At 38.7% G+C, this 18,705-nt stretch overlaps 1 protein-coding gene across 1 annotated transcript in view; it reads right to left on the reverse strand.

The window, feature by feature from the left end:
• The window catches only part of Myom1 (myomesin 1), a 125,352-nt gene that overhangs the window by 52,752 nt on the left and 53,895 nt on the right, over positions 1-18,705 (reverse strand). The window contains exons 12-19 of the mRNA XM_090353387.1: positions 18,423-18,622; positions 15,668-15,724; positions 14,596-14,720; positions 13,497-13,680; positions 11,517-11,691; positions 8,149-8,270; positions 6,614-6,904; positions 3,456-3,652 (exon numbers count right to left, since the gene is read on the reverse strand). Coding sequence (XP_090209513.1) covers positions 3,456-3,652; positions 6,614-6,904; positions 8,149-8,270; positions 11,517-11,691; positions 13,497-13,680; positions 14,596-14,720; positions 15,668-15,724; positions 18,423-18,622 — 1,351 coding nt within the window. The remainder of the gene's footprint in view (positions 1-3,455; positions 3,653-6,613; positions 6,905-8,148; positions 8,271-11,516; positions 11,692-13,496; positions 13,681-14,595; positions 14,721-15,667; positions 15,725-18,422; positions 18,623-18,705) is intronic.

Raw genomic sequence — 18,705 nt, forward strand, 5'->3', positions numbered from 1 at the left:
GAAGTGGTGCTGTGGCTTAAGTGGTAGAGCTCTAGTCTTGAGAAAATCCAAGGACAATGCTCAGGTTCTGAGTTCAAGTCCCAGGACTGGCAAAATAAAAAATCTGCAAAAAAAACTTGCCGAGTGCCAATGGCTCATGCCTGTAATCCTAGATCTGATTATTGTGGTTTGAAGCCAGCCCAGGCAGGACAGTCTATGAGACTCTTACCTCCAACTAATCACTGAAAAAGCCAGAAATGATTCTGTGCTGTGGATCAAGTGGTTAAAAAAATAAAAGTGCAGGCCTTGAGCAAAAGAAGCTCAGGGACTGTGCCCAGGCCCAGAGTTCAAACCCCAGACCCACCATGAAAAAAAAAAGAATAAAGAAAACTACACAAAAATGTTAAATATTCCTAAATGATAAAGACTGTCAGGTAGGCTAACTTTTAACTCTGTCATATTTTAACGAGACACATAAAAAGCATAAGGGTGCACGAAGATAAAAAATTAAAAGATGAAAATGTACCTTCTATCTGGTGAATATAATGTAACCCTTCTATTAATTACAATAAAAAGATAAATAAAAGAAGAAAATTAAAAGATGAACATACCACGTGACAAAAACAAATAAATACAAAACCAGTACATCCATACCAATACCAGAAAACATAGACATCAAGGCAAAATGTAATAAACGTATTGCTAACAATAAAAAGTCACTTGGTATGGACCTAATAATGTTGATGTCAAACTATATGTAACAACATTCTAAATTAGTGAGTTTTATAGTAACTGAGTTATATCTCAACAAAAGGATATTCTATAGGAAAAATTAATATGGTCACCATAAAGAAAAGAATAAGCCAGGCATTACAAGGGGGATTCACACAGGTTACACAAGTTACAAAAGAACCATATTTATAGCATATAAAGGAATTTGCCAGTCAGTAAGAAAGCTGAGGGCTAGCCTTGAATAAAATAGCTCAGAGATAGGGAGTGCCCAGGCCCTAAATTCAAGCCCCAGGACTGGCACAACACACACACACACACACACACACACACACACACCACGCGCTCACCCACATGCACGCATGCATGCACACACACACACACACACACACACACACAGAGGAAGAAAGAAAGAAAGAAAGAAAGAAAGAAAGAAAGAAAGAAAGAAAGAAAGAAAAAAGAAAGAAAGAAAGTGAAGAAGGAAAATGGGGGAAGGAGGGAAACCCTCTTGAATTGGCATATTAGGAGGGTATCAGACAAAGCATTGTGGTATATACCTCTTTTCCTATACAGGGAAAGAAGTAGCAGGAAAATAATGAGTAGTAATATTCTAACTCAAAAAAAAGAGTAAAGAATGATACAAAAATGGACAAAATGCGTAGGAAAAGATGTCCAAATTCATTTAACATTCAAAGTGTCAAAACTGGGGTTGTGTGACTACGCCACATGTTAAGAGGAATGAGAATTCTGCCCCCTTCAGGAAACAGTATAGAATTGTCTAGTAGAATAGAAAATAAACCCTATGACTCAGCACTCATACTTTAGTAAATGCCTGTAACAGTAGACATCTACAAAAGTGATAAGAGCTACACAGTTTGATATAGGTTAAAAATGTCCATACAGCAACCAGTAACAGAATAGATGTGGTCATATAATGGAATACCATAGAGTAGTGAAAAAGAATGAGGTATAGTTACATACATCAGTGTGAGAAGATCTTAAAAATATTCATTTTGTGTGATGCACTTCCAGTTTTTGCATGGTATTTCAAAGTTTTCAAATGTTCAGTTCAAAGATGGAGGCACTGAGATGGGGAAAGCACAATTCTCTGGATTTTCCCTGCTGTAAATGGAGTTCTGTAAGTGTTGGGAGATAGTAACTTGAGCCTAGTTAATGTTGCTGTAAAGAAAGCCCCTTAGCCATGCTAACAGGGAGACCCATCAGGTACTCTGAGGTGGACGAAGCAGTGGCAGCTAAGTAGAAGAATACCTCCTTTATGGCCATAAGAAATAGTGGTTCATTTTATTTTGTTTTCTAAGATAGGATCTCTCTACATAGCTCAGGCTAGCCTTGAACTTGCTCTACTTGCCACTACTATAGAGTACACATCACAGCTGGAGCCAACTCAGGCTATGAAATCTATGTACTTTTATCCACGGTACTGGACACTGAAAATTAAAAATTCAGAATATGTTTCTATATAATACAGAAGCACTATGTATTCAAATAATATATTTTAATATCATATAGTAATGATTATTCTAATGTCCAGTTATAATTATTTTAATGTGCAAGTTAAACATTCAGAGTCCTTGTGAAGTTCATACTGTTGAAGTTAGTGACATTGGTTAGATATTTTTCAAGTTTTGAGGAAAAAGTTAAGAAATGGTAGTCAAATGCGTCCACTTTCACATATATTCAGTTTAGTCACTTCCACTTTCATATATATGCTTGTGTTGTATGTGTGTAAAAAAAGGTGTGTATATGAAAAGTGTGTATGTGAAAATGGAACGAGATACTTAAGGGAATGAGTGGGGCTGGGAGAGATGGGAGAGGATAATAATAGTGATGATACTGATTAAGATTCATTGTACACACAAACTGGCCTGTTGAATTATAATCCCTGTACAACTACTAAGGATACATTTTTAAATTGTAATGTATAGAGGGGTTACAGTTATATTCACCAGATAGTTGCATAACTTCTCACACATTGATACTCCTTTACATGTTTTTGTCCCCATTTCCCTTCCCTCACCCCCTCCCAATCATCTTGTTTCCCCCCTGCCCTTTCCTATTTCAAAAGTGTATATCCAATATGCCAGGTAATAAAGGCAGATATAGTAACAATATGAGATTAACCAAAGGGCAACAAAAGAAAAGAGAAATAACATAGTACACTAAGAACAACAATCACACAGGACAAAGCTCTTGTTTCCATATCCTGGAGAAGTATTTTTTTAAATAAAAGGGCAAAGAGAAAGAACAAAAATAAAGCTTTCAGCTAGGTACTGGTGGTTCATGCCTATAATCCTAGCTGCTCAGTAGGTTGAGATCTAAGGATCATGGTTCAAAGCCAGCCTGGGCAGAAAAGTCCCCAGGAGACTCTTCTCTCCAATTAATCACTCAAAAACTGGAGATGACACAGTGTCTCAAGTAGTAGAGCATTAGCTTTGAGCTAAAGAGCTGAAGGTCAGCACCCAGGCCTTGAGTGGCCCCAAGATAAAAAAGAATAGTCAATTTTCACAATAAGTATGTATTTTATAATGTTTTCTATGATATATTTATATATGTGAATCAGAAAATATAAGTCCTGCCTGATTAGCAAAACCAGGTTACCAAAGTATATTATTCACCAAGTCATGACAATACAGACAAAGCAAACAAAGACATATGCCCTTCATAAGGTGCTGACACTGTGCGTAATGTATCACAGGACATGCCACACTGCAGAATCCCTTGCTTACCTTGTATGCTGCATCACTGACGGCCTTGATGTTGGCTTCTCTCCATTTTCCTGGTACCCCGTCAGTTACCTCACGGTAGTTCACATAATAGCCAGTGATTTCTGCCCCACCAGTCTTAACCGGTTGCTTCCATCCAAGAACCATTGAGTCACGGAAACTTTCAAGGCAAGCGATGTCATAAGGTGGAGATGGTGCCGCTGTTGCAATAGGAATAGCTCATGAGTAAAGGAGAAATACGTTTGCCATTCTGTGCCCATTGAACTTGCTTCATTGATGTCCTGTTTGAGGGAGCTAGATTTTTTAGTATAAAAGAGCAGTGACTTGGTGTATGGATGTGGTAAAAAATATACTGCAATTATTATCACAGAGATTTTTTTTAAATCCTGCCTTAGCAAATAATTGGTATAATATTCTGAAAAGATATTCTTCCCATAAGAAAAACTATTTTTTAAAAATCATCCCTAGGGATTGAACTTGCCAGACAAGCACTACCATTTGAGTTATGCCTCTAGTTCTGTTATACTTTATTTCATTTTTCAGATAAGGTCTCATGGTTTTCAAAGGATGGCCTCAAATGATGATCCTCATATCTCTTCCTTCTGTAGGCCATGCTCCTGGCCTCAGTACTTGGCATTTTTACAATTTTTTTCTCATTTTTTGATAGAGTCTCACTAACTTTTGCTTATCTGATTTTAAACCACTTACTGAGTTGCTAGTACATATCTATTAAAATATTTTTAAACAAGGCACAATCTGTTGCATGACTTTAACTTGATATATCCTTTATGTGATGCTATTTTTACCGTGATGTTGGGAATGAAAATACTCTGCAGCTGTCATTGTGTTTATTAGTGCCTAGCAAAAAGTTATTTGGAGAGTTTTTCAAAAGTTCTCCATGCTGTGGTTATGCTGATGAACTTTTCATTCAGCTGCTGCAATTCTGGTTTTCCATGATGAAAGAAAAGGTGAAAATATATGACAGGAAAGAAAGAAAGAAGGAAGGGAGGAAGAAAGGAAGGGAGGAAGGAAAAATGAGATTATGGAAAGAAATTCATCTAGATATTTAATCACATCAAAAATAAATTTCTAAGTATTTGTTGGATTATAGGCTGTAGGAAATTAGCTCATTCTTATTTTAAAGAACTCTGTAGATTTTCATAGTTGTTCATTTTAATTTTACTTCAAAGTGAAAGGAAAAGAGGATGGACTAAATAAAACACACGTGTACAGCACATTTCTCTCTCTGACTTCTAAGATGCCAACTTTGTCTATAATGCTGTTTACTCCCCATGAGTATCCTCCTGTACCTGGAAGAACTCCTTTCCCTGAATTCCTCAGAGCACATTCTGTTCTACTTTTTATTTTGTCAGTCCTAGGTCTTGAACTCAGGGCCTGAGCACTGTCCTTGGGTTTTCCTCAAGGCTAGAACTCTACCACTTGAGCCACAGTACCACTTCTGGCTTTTCTATGTATATGGTACTGCAGAATTGAATCCAGGTCTTCATGCATGCTAGGCAAGCACTCTACCACTAGGCCAAACTCCTGGCCCCAAAACATTGGCTTTTTCTTTTTTTGTGGTCACTTATGGGAATTGAACTCACAGCACGGGCACTGTGCCTGAGGTCTTTCACGCAAGGCTAAGCATTTTGCCACTTTGAACCACTGTTCTACTTTTAATCTGTTTCTTTCATCTTGCTTTCTACTATAGTTAGTTGTAGTTCAGGGGAAAAAACATAGATCTTGGAGTCAGAATGATCTTGGTGTCAATTCTTCTTTTGGCTCTTAAATTTTTTTATTGCTCTTATAAAGATGATAAACAGAGAGCTTACCGTTTCATAAGTCAGGTAATGAGTACTTTTCTTTTTGGACAATGTCATACCTTCCTTTGTTCTCTCCAAGTTCATTCTTATTTTTAAAAAAATTCCCCAAATGTTGAAATATCTCAGAGATATAAAAGGTATCTCTTAAAAGATTTAAAATCCATAACATTTGTTTCTATCTTCCCTGCTCACCTATCACCATTCTTTATATTTAAAAAAAAAAAAAAAAAGCTTACAGAGAGTGGTGGTTCACCCTTGTAAGCCTGGCTACTCCAGAAGGCTGAGATCTAAGGATCTTGGTTTGAGGCCAGCTTGTGTGGGAAAGCCTGTAAGATTCTTTTCTCCAATAAACTACCAAAAAGTTGGAAGTGGAGCTGAGGCTCCAGTGGAAGAGTGCTAATCTTGGACAAATAATCAATCAATAAATACTCAGGGATGGTGCCTTGTCCCTGAGTCCAAGTCCACAGGTAGTACAAAAAAAAATCATAGAAAAACCAAAAACCTCCACCTATTCCATTTCTATTTGATACCGTCATGACTGCAAATTGTCATCAGGTGGCTATCCTGTTTTATCCTGAGTTGAAGGCATAAAAGTTCAAAAACAAAAAAATACAAGAGGAGGTTACAGAAGTTGAAGATGTGGTAGAGATAGGAAATGGACAAAAGGTACTTAAATCTTATCAGCATTTTTACTTCATAGGAAAAAGTTTGTCCCTGAATGTGTAAGCTATCAATTTCCATCATCCTAATCAGATAAATACTCTTATATAAATCACTTCTGAGAATGTGGACCCCATAGCTCAGGATACTGCTCTTTGTTACCATTCTCCGCTAACCTTGTCTGGGCAATTCAGAGGTGGTGATTTGAATGATTGTGATTGATTAGCTGAAAATCTGATGATTGGCAGTCAAGTTCAGTAACTAATCTGTGCAGTGTTGTCCCTTGATGACATACTTTTCCTCTACGTGCATAGAACATGAGCATTTCAAAAAGTCTCAATGGAGGCTATGGTATCAAGTTCTCCTGCTTCATGCCTAAGTCTTTTAGCCAAATAAATGAATGATGTCTCTTTCTTACCAATCAAAGAAGCCTCTAGAATCCAATTTCTCTGAGCATTTTATCATCCTCAAGCCCAAGAAACAACTGCATAAAGCCCAACAGGTATACAATGAATTTTACAATGACTTTTAGACAGAAGTATTTTGACCAACTGGCTGAAAACATAAAATTCAGAATTAGCATTGATGAAAGCACACAGATGAGGAATGTGATCCAGACAATGAGAGATGAAGACATGATGGAGACAGATGGAATAGCTTAATGTTTTTAATTCTCACCTACTAGGTCCTTCTTCTTTTTCGGGGACTCAGACTTACTTTGCCCCTTAGGAGCTGCCTCTTGTGGTGGTGGGGTGAGCTCTTCCTGTACTGTTTCACTTACTTTATTCACTTCTGGGTGGCCCGGACTGGAAGGCCTACTGGGTGGAGGTTTATTAGGTTTGCTACTGAGCAAAGCATCTTTCTGCAAAGTTGGCATAGAGGCTCCATGCACACCCCCCCTGGAGTCTGTTAGTCGACCAGGAACATCAGTCAGTTGAGAGCACACATCTGGAGACACTCCTCCTCCCCCTACAATCACCAGACAACAGAAATGCCATGAGCCCTGACACCACATACATTGCTCTTAGGCAACAGAACAAACAGAAACATATTAGGACTTCAGAAAACCAATCTTGGCCTCACAGAAATCACATGGATTTACAAGAATAAAAAGCATACATTTCACATAATTTACACAAAGAAACATTTCAACATCGCAATATTCAGGGGGAGGGGAGGAATTAAAAAAACAACACCAAAAGACAGCCTGAGAGCCATTTCTATTTTTAGAATCCAAAGTGTTTTTAGTTTACGTAAGAAAATGTAAATCTCAGATATTGCTTGAGAGATATAAGGTCCACTATTTAGTAGATTAGAACAAAGTACTATAAAGTACACAGAGACATAATATGAAAGATTATGATATAACAGAATTACATCCAAGACAACAGAAATGATCTGTATCTCCCAACCTCTAAGAAACATGTCACTGTTGTCCTTATTGGAAATAAGACTAGAAAGTAATAAGGGGTGCTAGCTGAAGACAATCAACACTAAACAATCTTTTTTTTTCTGGTCATACTGAAACTCAAAGTTGGGCTTTGATGCATCCTTAGTATGTATCCTACCACTGAGTTACACACTTAGCCCAAGAGTTCATGTTAGCATATCACAGATTTCATTTTTGTTCCTCTGAACTATCTAGATGTCTTCTCTACTTTATCTGAGATTGGGAGGTACATTGAATGCATACATATAATTACTTTATTACTGTCTTTATTCTGTTGGTTATTTTGCAAGCAGAGATGACATGTGATTAAGTGGCCACACATGCCCTTACATAGACTTCAAAGGCCTCTTTGAGAAGTAAGTTAGTCTGCTGTTAGGGAAAAGAAGCCAAGCTCTGTCATAGATGAAGTTATTTTAGGTAAAGAATGGTTGGAGTATGAATGGTATACCATGTCATAAAATTGGAATGGCCCTCAGCAGTCCCAGGATGGGCATGGAATTAGGAGGGGTGGAGTTCATACAGTGAGGAGTATCTGAAGAAACTTGAGGAAAAGCTACAGGTGTAAAGAGGCTAGATAAATGATGAAGACCTGCAAAATGACAGCTACAGAAGGTTAGATGCCATCTAAAGTCAGAGATGATGATCGTGTCAGCATGGAATCACAGAGCCCTATGAGAAGCTATAAATCACTTCTGAAGACCATGTGAACTTATGTTTTTTCCATTATTTCCTCCCCAGAAAATTATTTGCACAAGAAACTTACCAATAGCAGCTTTGACTTCAATAGCTTCTGAGTCCTGGGAATAGTCACTAAGTCCAGCTGCATTAACTGCTCTGACCCGAAAAATATAATTCTGACCAGTAGCCAGTCCATGACAAGTAAATCTACAAAGGAAAGAACTGGTCAAAAGGCTTTCTAAGAGAAAAGTTAGGGGAGATAATTGCTTCCTGAGTGATTGGATTTAGGAAAAAGTTCATTTTCCACAAGGGAGTAGATATATACATTTAGGTAACATACCATTTAGGCAAAAAGGCAATTGAAGTAAATGTTTTGTTTTGTTTGCCAGCCGTTGGGCTTGAACTGAGGGCCTGGGCACTGTTCTTGATAGTTCTCAAGGCTAGCGCTCTACCACCTAAGCCACAACACCACTTCTGGCTTTTTCTCTGCATGTGGTACAGAGGAATCAAACTCAGGGCTTCGTGCAGGCTAAGCAAGCACTCTACCACTAAGCCACACTCATGGCCCAATCAAGGTAAATTTTTGTATGCCATCACTAGAACTTGAACTCAGAGCCTGGGTACTACCTCTTGGCATTTTTTTTCTTTTTGGAGCAGATCCTAGGCTTGGACTCAGGACTAGAACTCAGGGTCTGTCTCTGGGCTTTTTTTTTTTGGCAAGGATAGCACTCTATCACTTTTTTGGTAGTTTATTGGAGATAACAGTCTCAATGCCATACCTGCCTGTGCTGGTTTTGAACCATGAGTGTCTGCTTTGCCTCTTACCTTTTTGCTCAAGATTGGTGCTCTACCAGTTAGGCCACAGCTCCACTTTTAATTTCTTTTCCCTTTTCCTTTTCATTTCACGTTCCTTTCCTTTCCTTTCTTTTCTTTTTAAAGTTGTTAATTGGTGATAAGAGACTCACAATTCCTGCACTCCCCACCCTGGGCTGGCTGTAAACCTCAGTCTTCAGAGTTTAGCTTCCCCAGTAACTCAGATTATAGGTGTGAGCCACAGGCACCCAGCAGTCAAAACAATTTTTAAAAAACCACAGTCAGTATAAGAAGCATTCTGGTTTTTGCCTGATCACTGATGCAGTGGGGGTAATAAGAGCTAATTCTCATGTGTCCATAAAATATATAAAATATTGCCATGGGATCTGACCTATGAGACACCTAGTAAATAATAGGTGGCATTATTAGTACCATTAAGGGTCACTTCAGGTATATACTTATCACTGTAACTCACTGGCAGCTTGTTGTCACACAGATTGAATCACGGACTCCCTGTATGCCAGGGAAGATACATTACTTGAAAAATTGCACTAGAATCTGAAAATAAAGTGAAACAAGTTTTCTAGTATCAGATCTACAGATCCAGTTGTGGGATGTGGATCTTTACTCAGAACACAACTTCACTCTAACAGCTATTCTATCTATAAATAAATGTTTCGTGAATCACTGGAACATTTACATCCATGGTAAGAGATGAAGAAGTAACAGGTCTGCTCATGACTCTATAGCTATTAGCTTATCCAAACAATTAATAAAGGAAGCCATAACTTTCTGACTTCAGGATCAGCTTGTTTCAATGAGTGTTTACTGAGACCGTTAGTGTTGGAGACTGGACTGAGCTGTGTGGATATGGAGATAAATAAACAGCTGATGCCCTCCAGCAATTACTGCTTACTTATGGAAAGGGAGAAGCTGTATCTGTTGGCGAACCTTCTAAATAGCTTCAGAAAAATGCTGGGGTGAAGCATACAAACAGACATTTTATTGTAAGAAACTAATCTCTTCTCCTCTTAATCTTGTCTCTACTCTCTGATGTGCTGTGAAGAACCAGCTCATCCTATGAGAGTCAGTGGCCTTCAGAGGCCCGAGCTAGAGGCTGTTCAACAAAACCACAAGTCTGACAATTTCTTGGAGAACCCCCCCCCTCCTAGAATCACCCTAAATCAAAGGATAGGACAGACTGGTAACAAATTCACCAGCAGTTTGTAAAGCTGGTTGAGATAATAGTAAAAGAACAAAATAACCCTCCCCACATTGAAAGCAAATACAAACAAGTTGCAAAGGATGTCTTTGTTCTTGTTTGGGTGTTTTTTTGTTTTTCCTTTTTTGTGTTTTTTTTTTTTTCTGAGCCTTGAATTCAGGGCCTGGACTTGGTTCTTGAGCTAGTTTTTGCTCAAGTACTCTACTATTTGACCCATGGTTCTGCTTCCAGCTTTTTGGTGGTTAACTGAAGATAAAAGTCTCATGGACTTTCTTGTCCAGACTGGCTTCAAACCAAGATCCTCAGATCTCAGCTTCCTGAATAGCTAGGATTATAGGTGTGAGCCACCACCAACACCCAGCTGTCTGAACTGTTTTTTCTGTCCGCACAGCACTACATTTAATCATGTTCAGAATTTGCAATCTGCTTATTTGAAATACCGAAGTATTGGTGTTGAGATTATTCTTGTAGAGTTTGTTAGACCCTTGGAATCTAGTATTACATTATGTGTTAAAGATTAGAATTTATTAAACCCTTGGAATATAGTATCATATCATGTGTCAAAGCTGGGTGACCATGGCTTGTTCTTGTAACCCTAGCTACTCAAGAGGTTGAGATCTAAGGATCAAGGTTTGAAGCCAACCTGGACAGACAAACCTAAGAGACTCTCATATCCAATACACTAGCAAAGAGTTTGGTTAGAGGTATGGTTCAAATGATAGAGCACCAACTGTGAATGAAAAAAACTGAGTTAAAATGCAATGCCAAATTCAAGCCCCAGTATTGGCATAAAATTATACAAGTGAATGAATGAAAAGTCTAGAAAGGAAGGATAGAAAAGGAAGAACTAGATAAGTTAGAAAAATCTTATAAAATGAGCTCTAAGAACAGCGGGCACTATGTATTTCTAAACGTAGGAAGAAGTAGTAGAAAGGCGAAGAATGTTATAAAAGAGAAAGAACTTACAAAAGGGAAAGAACTTATAAAACGGGCTATTGGAAGAGCTGCAGTATATATTTCTAGAATTTCACCTCATAGTAAATCTTTTTCCCCCAAAATGTAGTACATTAGACACATTCAGTTTTAAATTCATGGGGATAATTTATATTTATTTAATTCTTATTTTTGGGTGGTGCTGAATGTAGGGCCTTGTCCTTGCTAGACCAGAATTATACCATTTGAGCCATGTCTCCAGGCTAGCATTTTTAATGATGATTTTGGAGATGGAGTCTCTTGGATTTTTCTGCTTGAGCTAGCTTTGAAACATAATCCTCCCTACCTCAGCTTCCTGAGTAGCTAGGATTACAGGTTTGAACCACTGGTGGCTGGCTTTTTAAATTTTTTTCAGTCTCTTTCCATTGGATGTCTGTGCTGCCCTTATGCACCCATGGTGGCTCAAGGTCACCTCACTCACTCACCGTGAACCTTTCACTGGGTTGTTGTTGCAGGGCTCCCACTTGCCAGAGCCAACCACACTGGACTCGATGTAGTACCCAACCAATTCTGTGACATCTTTGGACTCCTCCCAAGAAACGACTACGGAAGTATCAGTGTTTCGACTTGGGATGATTTTGCCAGGCGCCTTAGGAATATCTGAGTGGAAAAGAAGATGGTGATTAGACTCAGACAGGTTCAAGTGACTCATTTTCATCACATTTGCACAGGCATGCATAGGAATTTTACACAAAAAAATTACATAAAACATACTACAGATGAACTCATAACAGAAAAGTTTCACAATGTTATTTGGGGAACATAAATTAAATATACAAAGATGGGGCCGGGAGTTTGGCCTAGTGGTTAAAGTGTTTGCCTAGCATGCATGAAGACCCGGGTTCGATTCCTCGGTAACACATACATAGAAAAAAAAGCTGGAAGTGGTACTGAGGCTCAAGTGGTAGAGCTCTAGCCTTGAGAAAGTCCAAGGACAGTGCTCAAGCCCTGAGCTCAAGCCCAGGACTGGCAAAAAAATAAATACATAAATAAATAAATAAATATACAAAGACTTAGCAAGAAACTATGTTAGCCATTGAAATTTCTGGGCAAGTTTACTTTTCATAAGCAAAAATAATGAATTTTTATTTACTATATAGGATAGTATATAGGATTACCACAGAGCCATTAATTAAGTAGGTAAAATAAGAAGTATGCTACCATTTATACTTCTGATTATAAGTATATGTACATATACATATACACATATACTATACACATCTTTATAATATATAATTTGACTCCTGTCTTGGAATTTTATTTAAATTTTTTGATTTTTTAATTATTTAAAAAAGCACCTATTTTTTAAATACATATTTTGTAATTGTAGAGGTGATTATACAGAGGGGTCACAGTTATATGTGCCAGGTGTTGAGTACATTTCTTTTATGTCTCCTTTTCCCTTGCTCTCTCCTAGTTTTTCCCTCTTGTCCCTACCCACAAGATATAATTAATTTTCCACATAGTAAATACCACTGTTGTATTTGTTCGCCCTTTGATCCACCTTTACATATTTCTTAATTTAATTTTTTGTTTTTTTGTGGGGCTTGGACTCAGAACCTGGGCACTGCCCCCAAACCTCTTTGTGCTCAAGGCTAGCACTCTACCATCTGAGACACAGCACCACTTCTGACTTTTTCGTGGTTAATTGGAGACAAAGAGTCTCACGAGGACTTTTCTGTCCCAGCTGGCTTCAAACTGAGATCTTCAGATTTCAGCCTCCTGAGTAACTAGGATTACAGGTGTGAGCCACTGGCCCTTGACTATTCCACCTAAAAAGGTTGCTCTCCCTTACCCTCCCAAGAACAAATAAACTAACCAACAAAAATAACAACAACAACAAAAATATCATTTCCTTTTCCTAGAGTTCATTTCATAAAATACTATTCTATATGATCATATACACGTAACTATGGAGCCTTTGTGATCTACTCCTATGACTGTCCTCCTTTGGTCTCACTATGTGAATGTCTAGAGAGCTGTATAATTTACCGTGTCTTACTATATATTTTTTAAACCACTCAGTGGGTTTGGCTTGTAGATTTATAGGCATATTCTAATTGCAAGTTAGGGAAACCATGCAGCCTATGTTTCCTTGTATCTAGCTTACTTCACGTAATAAAAATTATCTTTAGTGATACAAAGGGGTTTCAAGTTATGCCAATCTGTGCTGGCAATACAGTTTAATCAGTGTCACCCATCCATCCCCTCAAGTCAAGTCATGTATGCACATTGAGTATTTTGAGTGCACAGTGTGCTTTTTTTTGTTTTTGTATTTAAAAAAAAGTATGTTCATAGCATACACTAGTTACACGGTGACATTTCCATGCCTGCATACCAACGGGCCGAAGTTTTTCCCGATGCAAAGAAAGTCCATAGCTCACACTTGGCGGGTTCACACTTACCAAGCTTGTCCCCTACCACGGTCACTTCCGTGGGCTCTGAGGGTTCACCGACTCCCGCGGAATTGGAACAGCGGACACGGAAGCGGTAGGACTTCCCCTCGGCCAGGTCGAACAGGGCAAAGCGAGGCGACTTCACTGGGAGCTCCGTGTTCACTCGCTGCCAGTTTTCTGTTCCCGCGTCACACTGCAACAAGAACAGCGACAGCCACTGAGAGCCACACTTGTGTCCTCTCAAGGATGGGCAGAGGACTGCCACCCGTTTGGGACTCGAGAAGGAGATGGGGAGGAAGTTGGGGTGCTCAAAACTCTCCAAGATCCTCTCCCACAAACAGGGTCTGTATGGTTTAATGCATGCCGCCCTGCAGGGTGCACAGACATTCTGGGGCCCATCTGTACAGTTCTGTCACTGCACGCAGGTCTCTGGATGGGTTCCCTGTCTCTGGTGTCTCAGCATCCTGATGATTTGTCAGTGTGGCCTAACACATGCCAGGCGTGAGCCTCCCCTGAGTAGAGGCTTCTGTGTTTCTCCATCTTTCTCTACTTTCCTCATCCAGATGGGCGGACTGATGGAGGGTGGGGGATATGGAAAATTTTAATCACAGAGTCACATTACAGACTTGAATGGAGAAATCAGTTGATGAAACCAGTGGGACTATTCAAAGGAAGCCCACACTGAGTTAGTGGGAGAAAATGCTTCCGAAGGGTTGTTAGTGTCTTTATACAGGAAAAGCCATAATTACTGTCAGTGAGGTAATTCAGAACTCCTTCCTGTGGAGCGCTTCAAAGAGAGGCGGTGGGGTGGAAGAGGATAAATGTGCCAGGGAGTGAACATGTATTCATCCCTCTATTACTGCCCTGTATTTTTTAACATGGTGGGGGTGGGAGGAGAAGGGGGGGTATAGGGTGCTACTTTACTTATATTTTATTTGAGGCTAATATTTAGAAGCAAAAGTGTAAATATTAAAATATTACTTTCACAAACTCAGAGCTTTCTGGGAAAAGGGACAAATTGAATGTGAGAGAAAGGATGCATTTTATTGTTTCTTTCTTTCTAAAAGTAAGCTGTAGGAAATGGCATGAGGCAACACTGAAGTCTTACCTTTTCCACGAAGTACATAATGCCTTCGTGGCCACGCTGGCCTGGAGGCTTCCAGCTTAGCACCACATAGCTCTGTGTGGCCTCAGTGACAGAGAGGTCTGTGGGCGGACCAGGAACAATTCCCTCTGGAAAACCACAAGGAAAACTGAGTTGTGTACATTCTGCTTAGTCTAGGACACCCAGTGAGCTACAAGATGCTTCTTTCCTCCTGGAGAAAGTTAGTTATGGCTCTAAATATAAAGGAGCACTTGTCTCTAATTTTCTTTCTAATGCATTGTTTAATTAATCATTCATTCATACAATCTGTCAGTAAATTATTCAAATGCCATTGAGCATACTTGCAGAGAACCAAGCACTAACCTTGGAAAACTATACTCTACTATTCAACTTCTAAGTATTTACCCCAGAGAAGTGAGAGCATGTAAGATCACACAAACACTTAAGAATACTCAGAGAAGCTGTTCATTATACAGTGAATGGCTGGGTGAATTAGAATGACTTGATATATGCATTAGCGTGGATAAATGTGTAGATAATTATGCTGAGTGAAAGGAACTACATAAATGGGTATAGTTCCATTTAGCTAACATCATGAACAATGCAAACGATGGCTGCAGAAAATGAATTGGTGATGATCTGGAAGTAGGGGAGAGATGAGTGGGTAGTAATTACAATGGGAGGTGAAAAAATTTTAGGGACAAGGACTATGTCCATTCTTTGGATCATAGCAATGGCTCCATAAATGCATACACACGTAAAAGGGGTCAGATCGCACATTATATTTTCAGTTAATTGTATGACACTTGCACATCAATAAAGTTTTAAAAATGAAATACAAAGTACTAGGTCCTGGAGGTGTAGCTCAGCATTACAGTATGTGCTTCACGTGCACAAGGCCCTGTCATCAGGCCTTAGCACCTCTGGCCTGTGTTTTCTGATAAGTTAAAGGTAATAGACAATAACATCCCCAGCTGCCTTAGCATGTGCTCTCCAAAGTATCAAAAATAATAAGCACTGTGCTCTCTACAAAATACCTAAACTATGGCAAAACATCAACAGCCATAATATTTACCTGTAGGTTCCTCTTCAGTGACAATAATTTGTCCAGTCCAAGGTGCTGAAGGGCGACCTGAACAGGAAAAAAAAATAGAAAAACCACAACATTCCTAAATGTGTTATTCACTGCTCTGTTGATAAACAGGCTAGATTAACCACAGATGGGTTTGTGACTTAGGTATTTCACTCATTATACACAATATGGAAGATAACCTATGTAACTTATATGCAGGGACAGGAGGGGAAAACTAGGCAAGAGTGAAGGAAGGGATGACATTGTCCAAAAATAAATAAATGTACTCAATACCTGACTTATGGCTATCGCTTAGTAATAACAATAATTTCTATTTGAAATTATATTTGAAAGAAAAAGAAAAGGAAAGAAATTCACCCCGAGCCATAAATTCAATTTGATCTAGAATGTACGAAGAATATGTAAATACCATTGTTCTCCAGGCTATTTGTTTTCATACTTCATTCTGCACATATTGCCTGGGACACAGATTAACAAGGCAAACTTTTCTGAATAGTTTTTTTTTTGTGCATGGATGACAAAGTCTTCTTTTTTTTATTGTAATTAGTAAAAGGGTTACATGATATTTGCCAGATAGAAGGTGCATTAATTCACATACATTGATACCCTTTCACATGTCTTGGTACCCATTTCCCTCCCCCCCCACACCCCCCTCCCGTCTTGGTTTTCCCCCCTTCCCTATCAAATTTCAAATATCCAAATACAAATAAATTCAATACATCTTTTCTGAATAGTTTTAAAGAATGAAATAAATGAAAATAAATCCCTTGAGAGGACAGATGGGCAAAACAAAACAAAAAAAGAACCAGCAATAACAATCAATCAATCAATCACCCATATATATTTGGGGAGGGGCAGGGAATTCTTCCATCTAGAACTTCTTGATCAAAAACAAATTTCTTGGGACTAGGAGTTTGACCTAGTGGTAAAGTGCTTGCCCAGCATGCACAAAGACCCAGCGTTGGATTTCTTGGTACCACATCATAGAAGTAGCTGGAAGTGGTGCTGTGGCTCAAATGGTATAGTGCTAGCCTTGAGAAAGCACAAGAACAGTGCTCAGGCTCTAAGTTCAAGCTCCAGGTCTGGCAAGAAAAAAATTTCTTGGATGTGAAGTCAAGGGGAGGAAGTGAAGACAAGTAGAAGGAGGAAGGGTGAGTGAATGCTGTCATAATATTTCATGTACATATGTGAAAATAGAACCAGGGTGGTAGGATTAGGGGATATGGAGGAAAACAATAAAAAAGTTTTGTTGATCAAGTTGCTTTGTACTCACAAACTGACATTTTAAATGGAAACCACTTTGTGCAACTACTTAAATGTAAATAAATAAATAAATGCTTTCTTGTTTTTGTCTCCCTCTCATGGTAGGGTCAGGGATAACCTTGCAATAAAGCCTGCAAGGGTTAATTATTATTTTAAATAGGTTTAAGAAGATCTTTTTAAAATATATTTTATTGTAATTAATAGAAGGGTTACATTATATTTGCCAGATAGAAGGTACATTACTTAACAATCATTGCTACCCTTTCTCATGTTTCTGTCCCATTTACCACCCCACCCCCTCTTATCACCTTGTTTTCCCCCCTTCCCCATACTATTTCAAATAAACAAATAAACGTATATACAACGTATCAGATAACAAGGTAAGGTACCATAATAATATGAGATAACTAAGGGCCAACAAAAGAGATGAGATAGTACATTAAGAACAACAGTCACACCTTATATGGCTCTTGTTTCTATATCTTGGAGGTCCTTTCATTTAGCCTCATCCTATATGGCCTTATGTATCTAGGTTTTGCTCTATTGTAAACCTCCAAGGTTTATACTAATTATGACAAATGAGGGAAACCATTGAGTCTATGTTCCTTTGAATCTGGCTTACTTCACTTAATATGATTTTTTTTCTAAGTCTTTCCATTTCTTTACAAATCGGGTGATGTCATGCTTTCTGATGGCAGCATATAAATATCACATCTTGTTGATCCACTCATCAACTGAGGGACATTTGGGTTGGTTCCATATCTTTGCTATGGTAAATAGTGCTGCAATGAACATTGTAGTGCCAGTGGATTTAGTATGTCCTTGTTTCTGGACAATTGGGAAAATGCCAAGTAGTGGATTGTTGCGTCATAGGGGAACTCTATGTGTAGTCTTTTGAGGAACCACCATGCTGCTTTCCATAGTGGTTGAACAAATTTACACTCCCACCAACAGTGTAGTAGTGAACCCTTCTGGCCACATCCCTGCCAACATCTGTTGTTATTAGATTTCTTGATCCTGGCCACTCTAACTGGAGTGAGGTGGAACCTTGTTGTTTTGATTTGCATTTCTTTTACAACCAGAGATGTTGAGCATTTCTTCATGTGTCTATGGGCCATTCTTATTTCTTCTTCAGAGAAGACTCTCTTAAGTCTTTGGCCCATCTTTTAATGGGATGGTTGCTTCTTTGGAGATTGGTTTTGGAGTGATTCAATTTTTTGAGCTGTTGATATATTTTAGATATGAGGCCTTTGTCTTGAACAGGATTTTTCTCATGACTAGCATTTAGCTTTGTCTAAGCTAGATAATAAGCTTGAAAAGACAACCATGTACTTTTCCCCTTCATTCATTTGTTTTGAGACAGTTTTACTGTGTAGCTCAGGCTGAGCTCAACTTCAATCTTTCTGCTTCCTCTTAAATAGTAATTATTATTTTAAATAGGTTTAAGAAGATCTTGAAAAATAAAAATGCTTACTTTTAAGTCTAGCTTTCTCAGCTGGATCCAGAGCAGCCACAGGCTCAGAGACACGAGATGGTAGACCTATTCCAGTTTTATTCACAGCTCGAACTCGGAATATGTAGGAACGACCTTCTATCAATCCAGTGACTGGAAATCGAGCAAACTTCACAGGTGTGTCATTGCACTGAGACCAGCAATCTGTGCCTACCTCACACCTAAGAGAAAGAAAGAGCATGACTGACAAAAACATTACAAACATAGTTCACAAACAAAACCCCACTCAGGGGCTTCAGATCTT

Source organism: Megascapheus bottae, chromosome 19, assembly GCF_031878675.1.
Source record: "Megascapheus bottae isolate mThoBot1 chromosome 19, mThoBot2.hap1, whole genome shotgun sequence".
Classification (NCBI taxonomy): domain Eukaryota; kingdom Metazoa; phylum Chordata; class Mammalia; order Rodentia; family Geomyidae; genus Megascapheus; species Megascapheus bottae.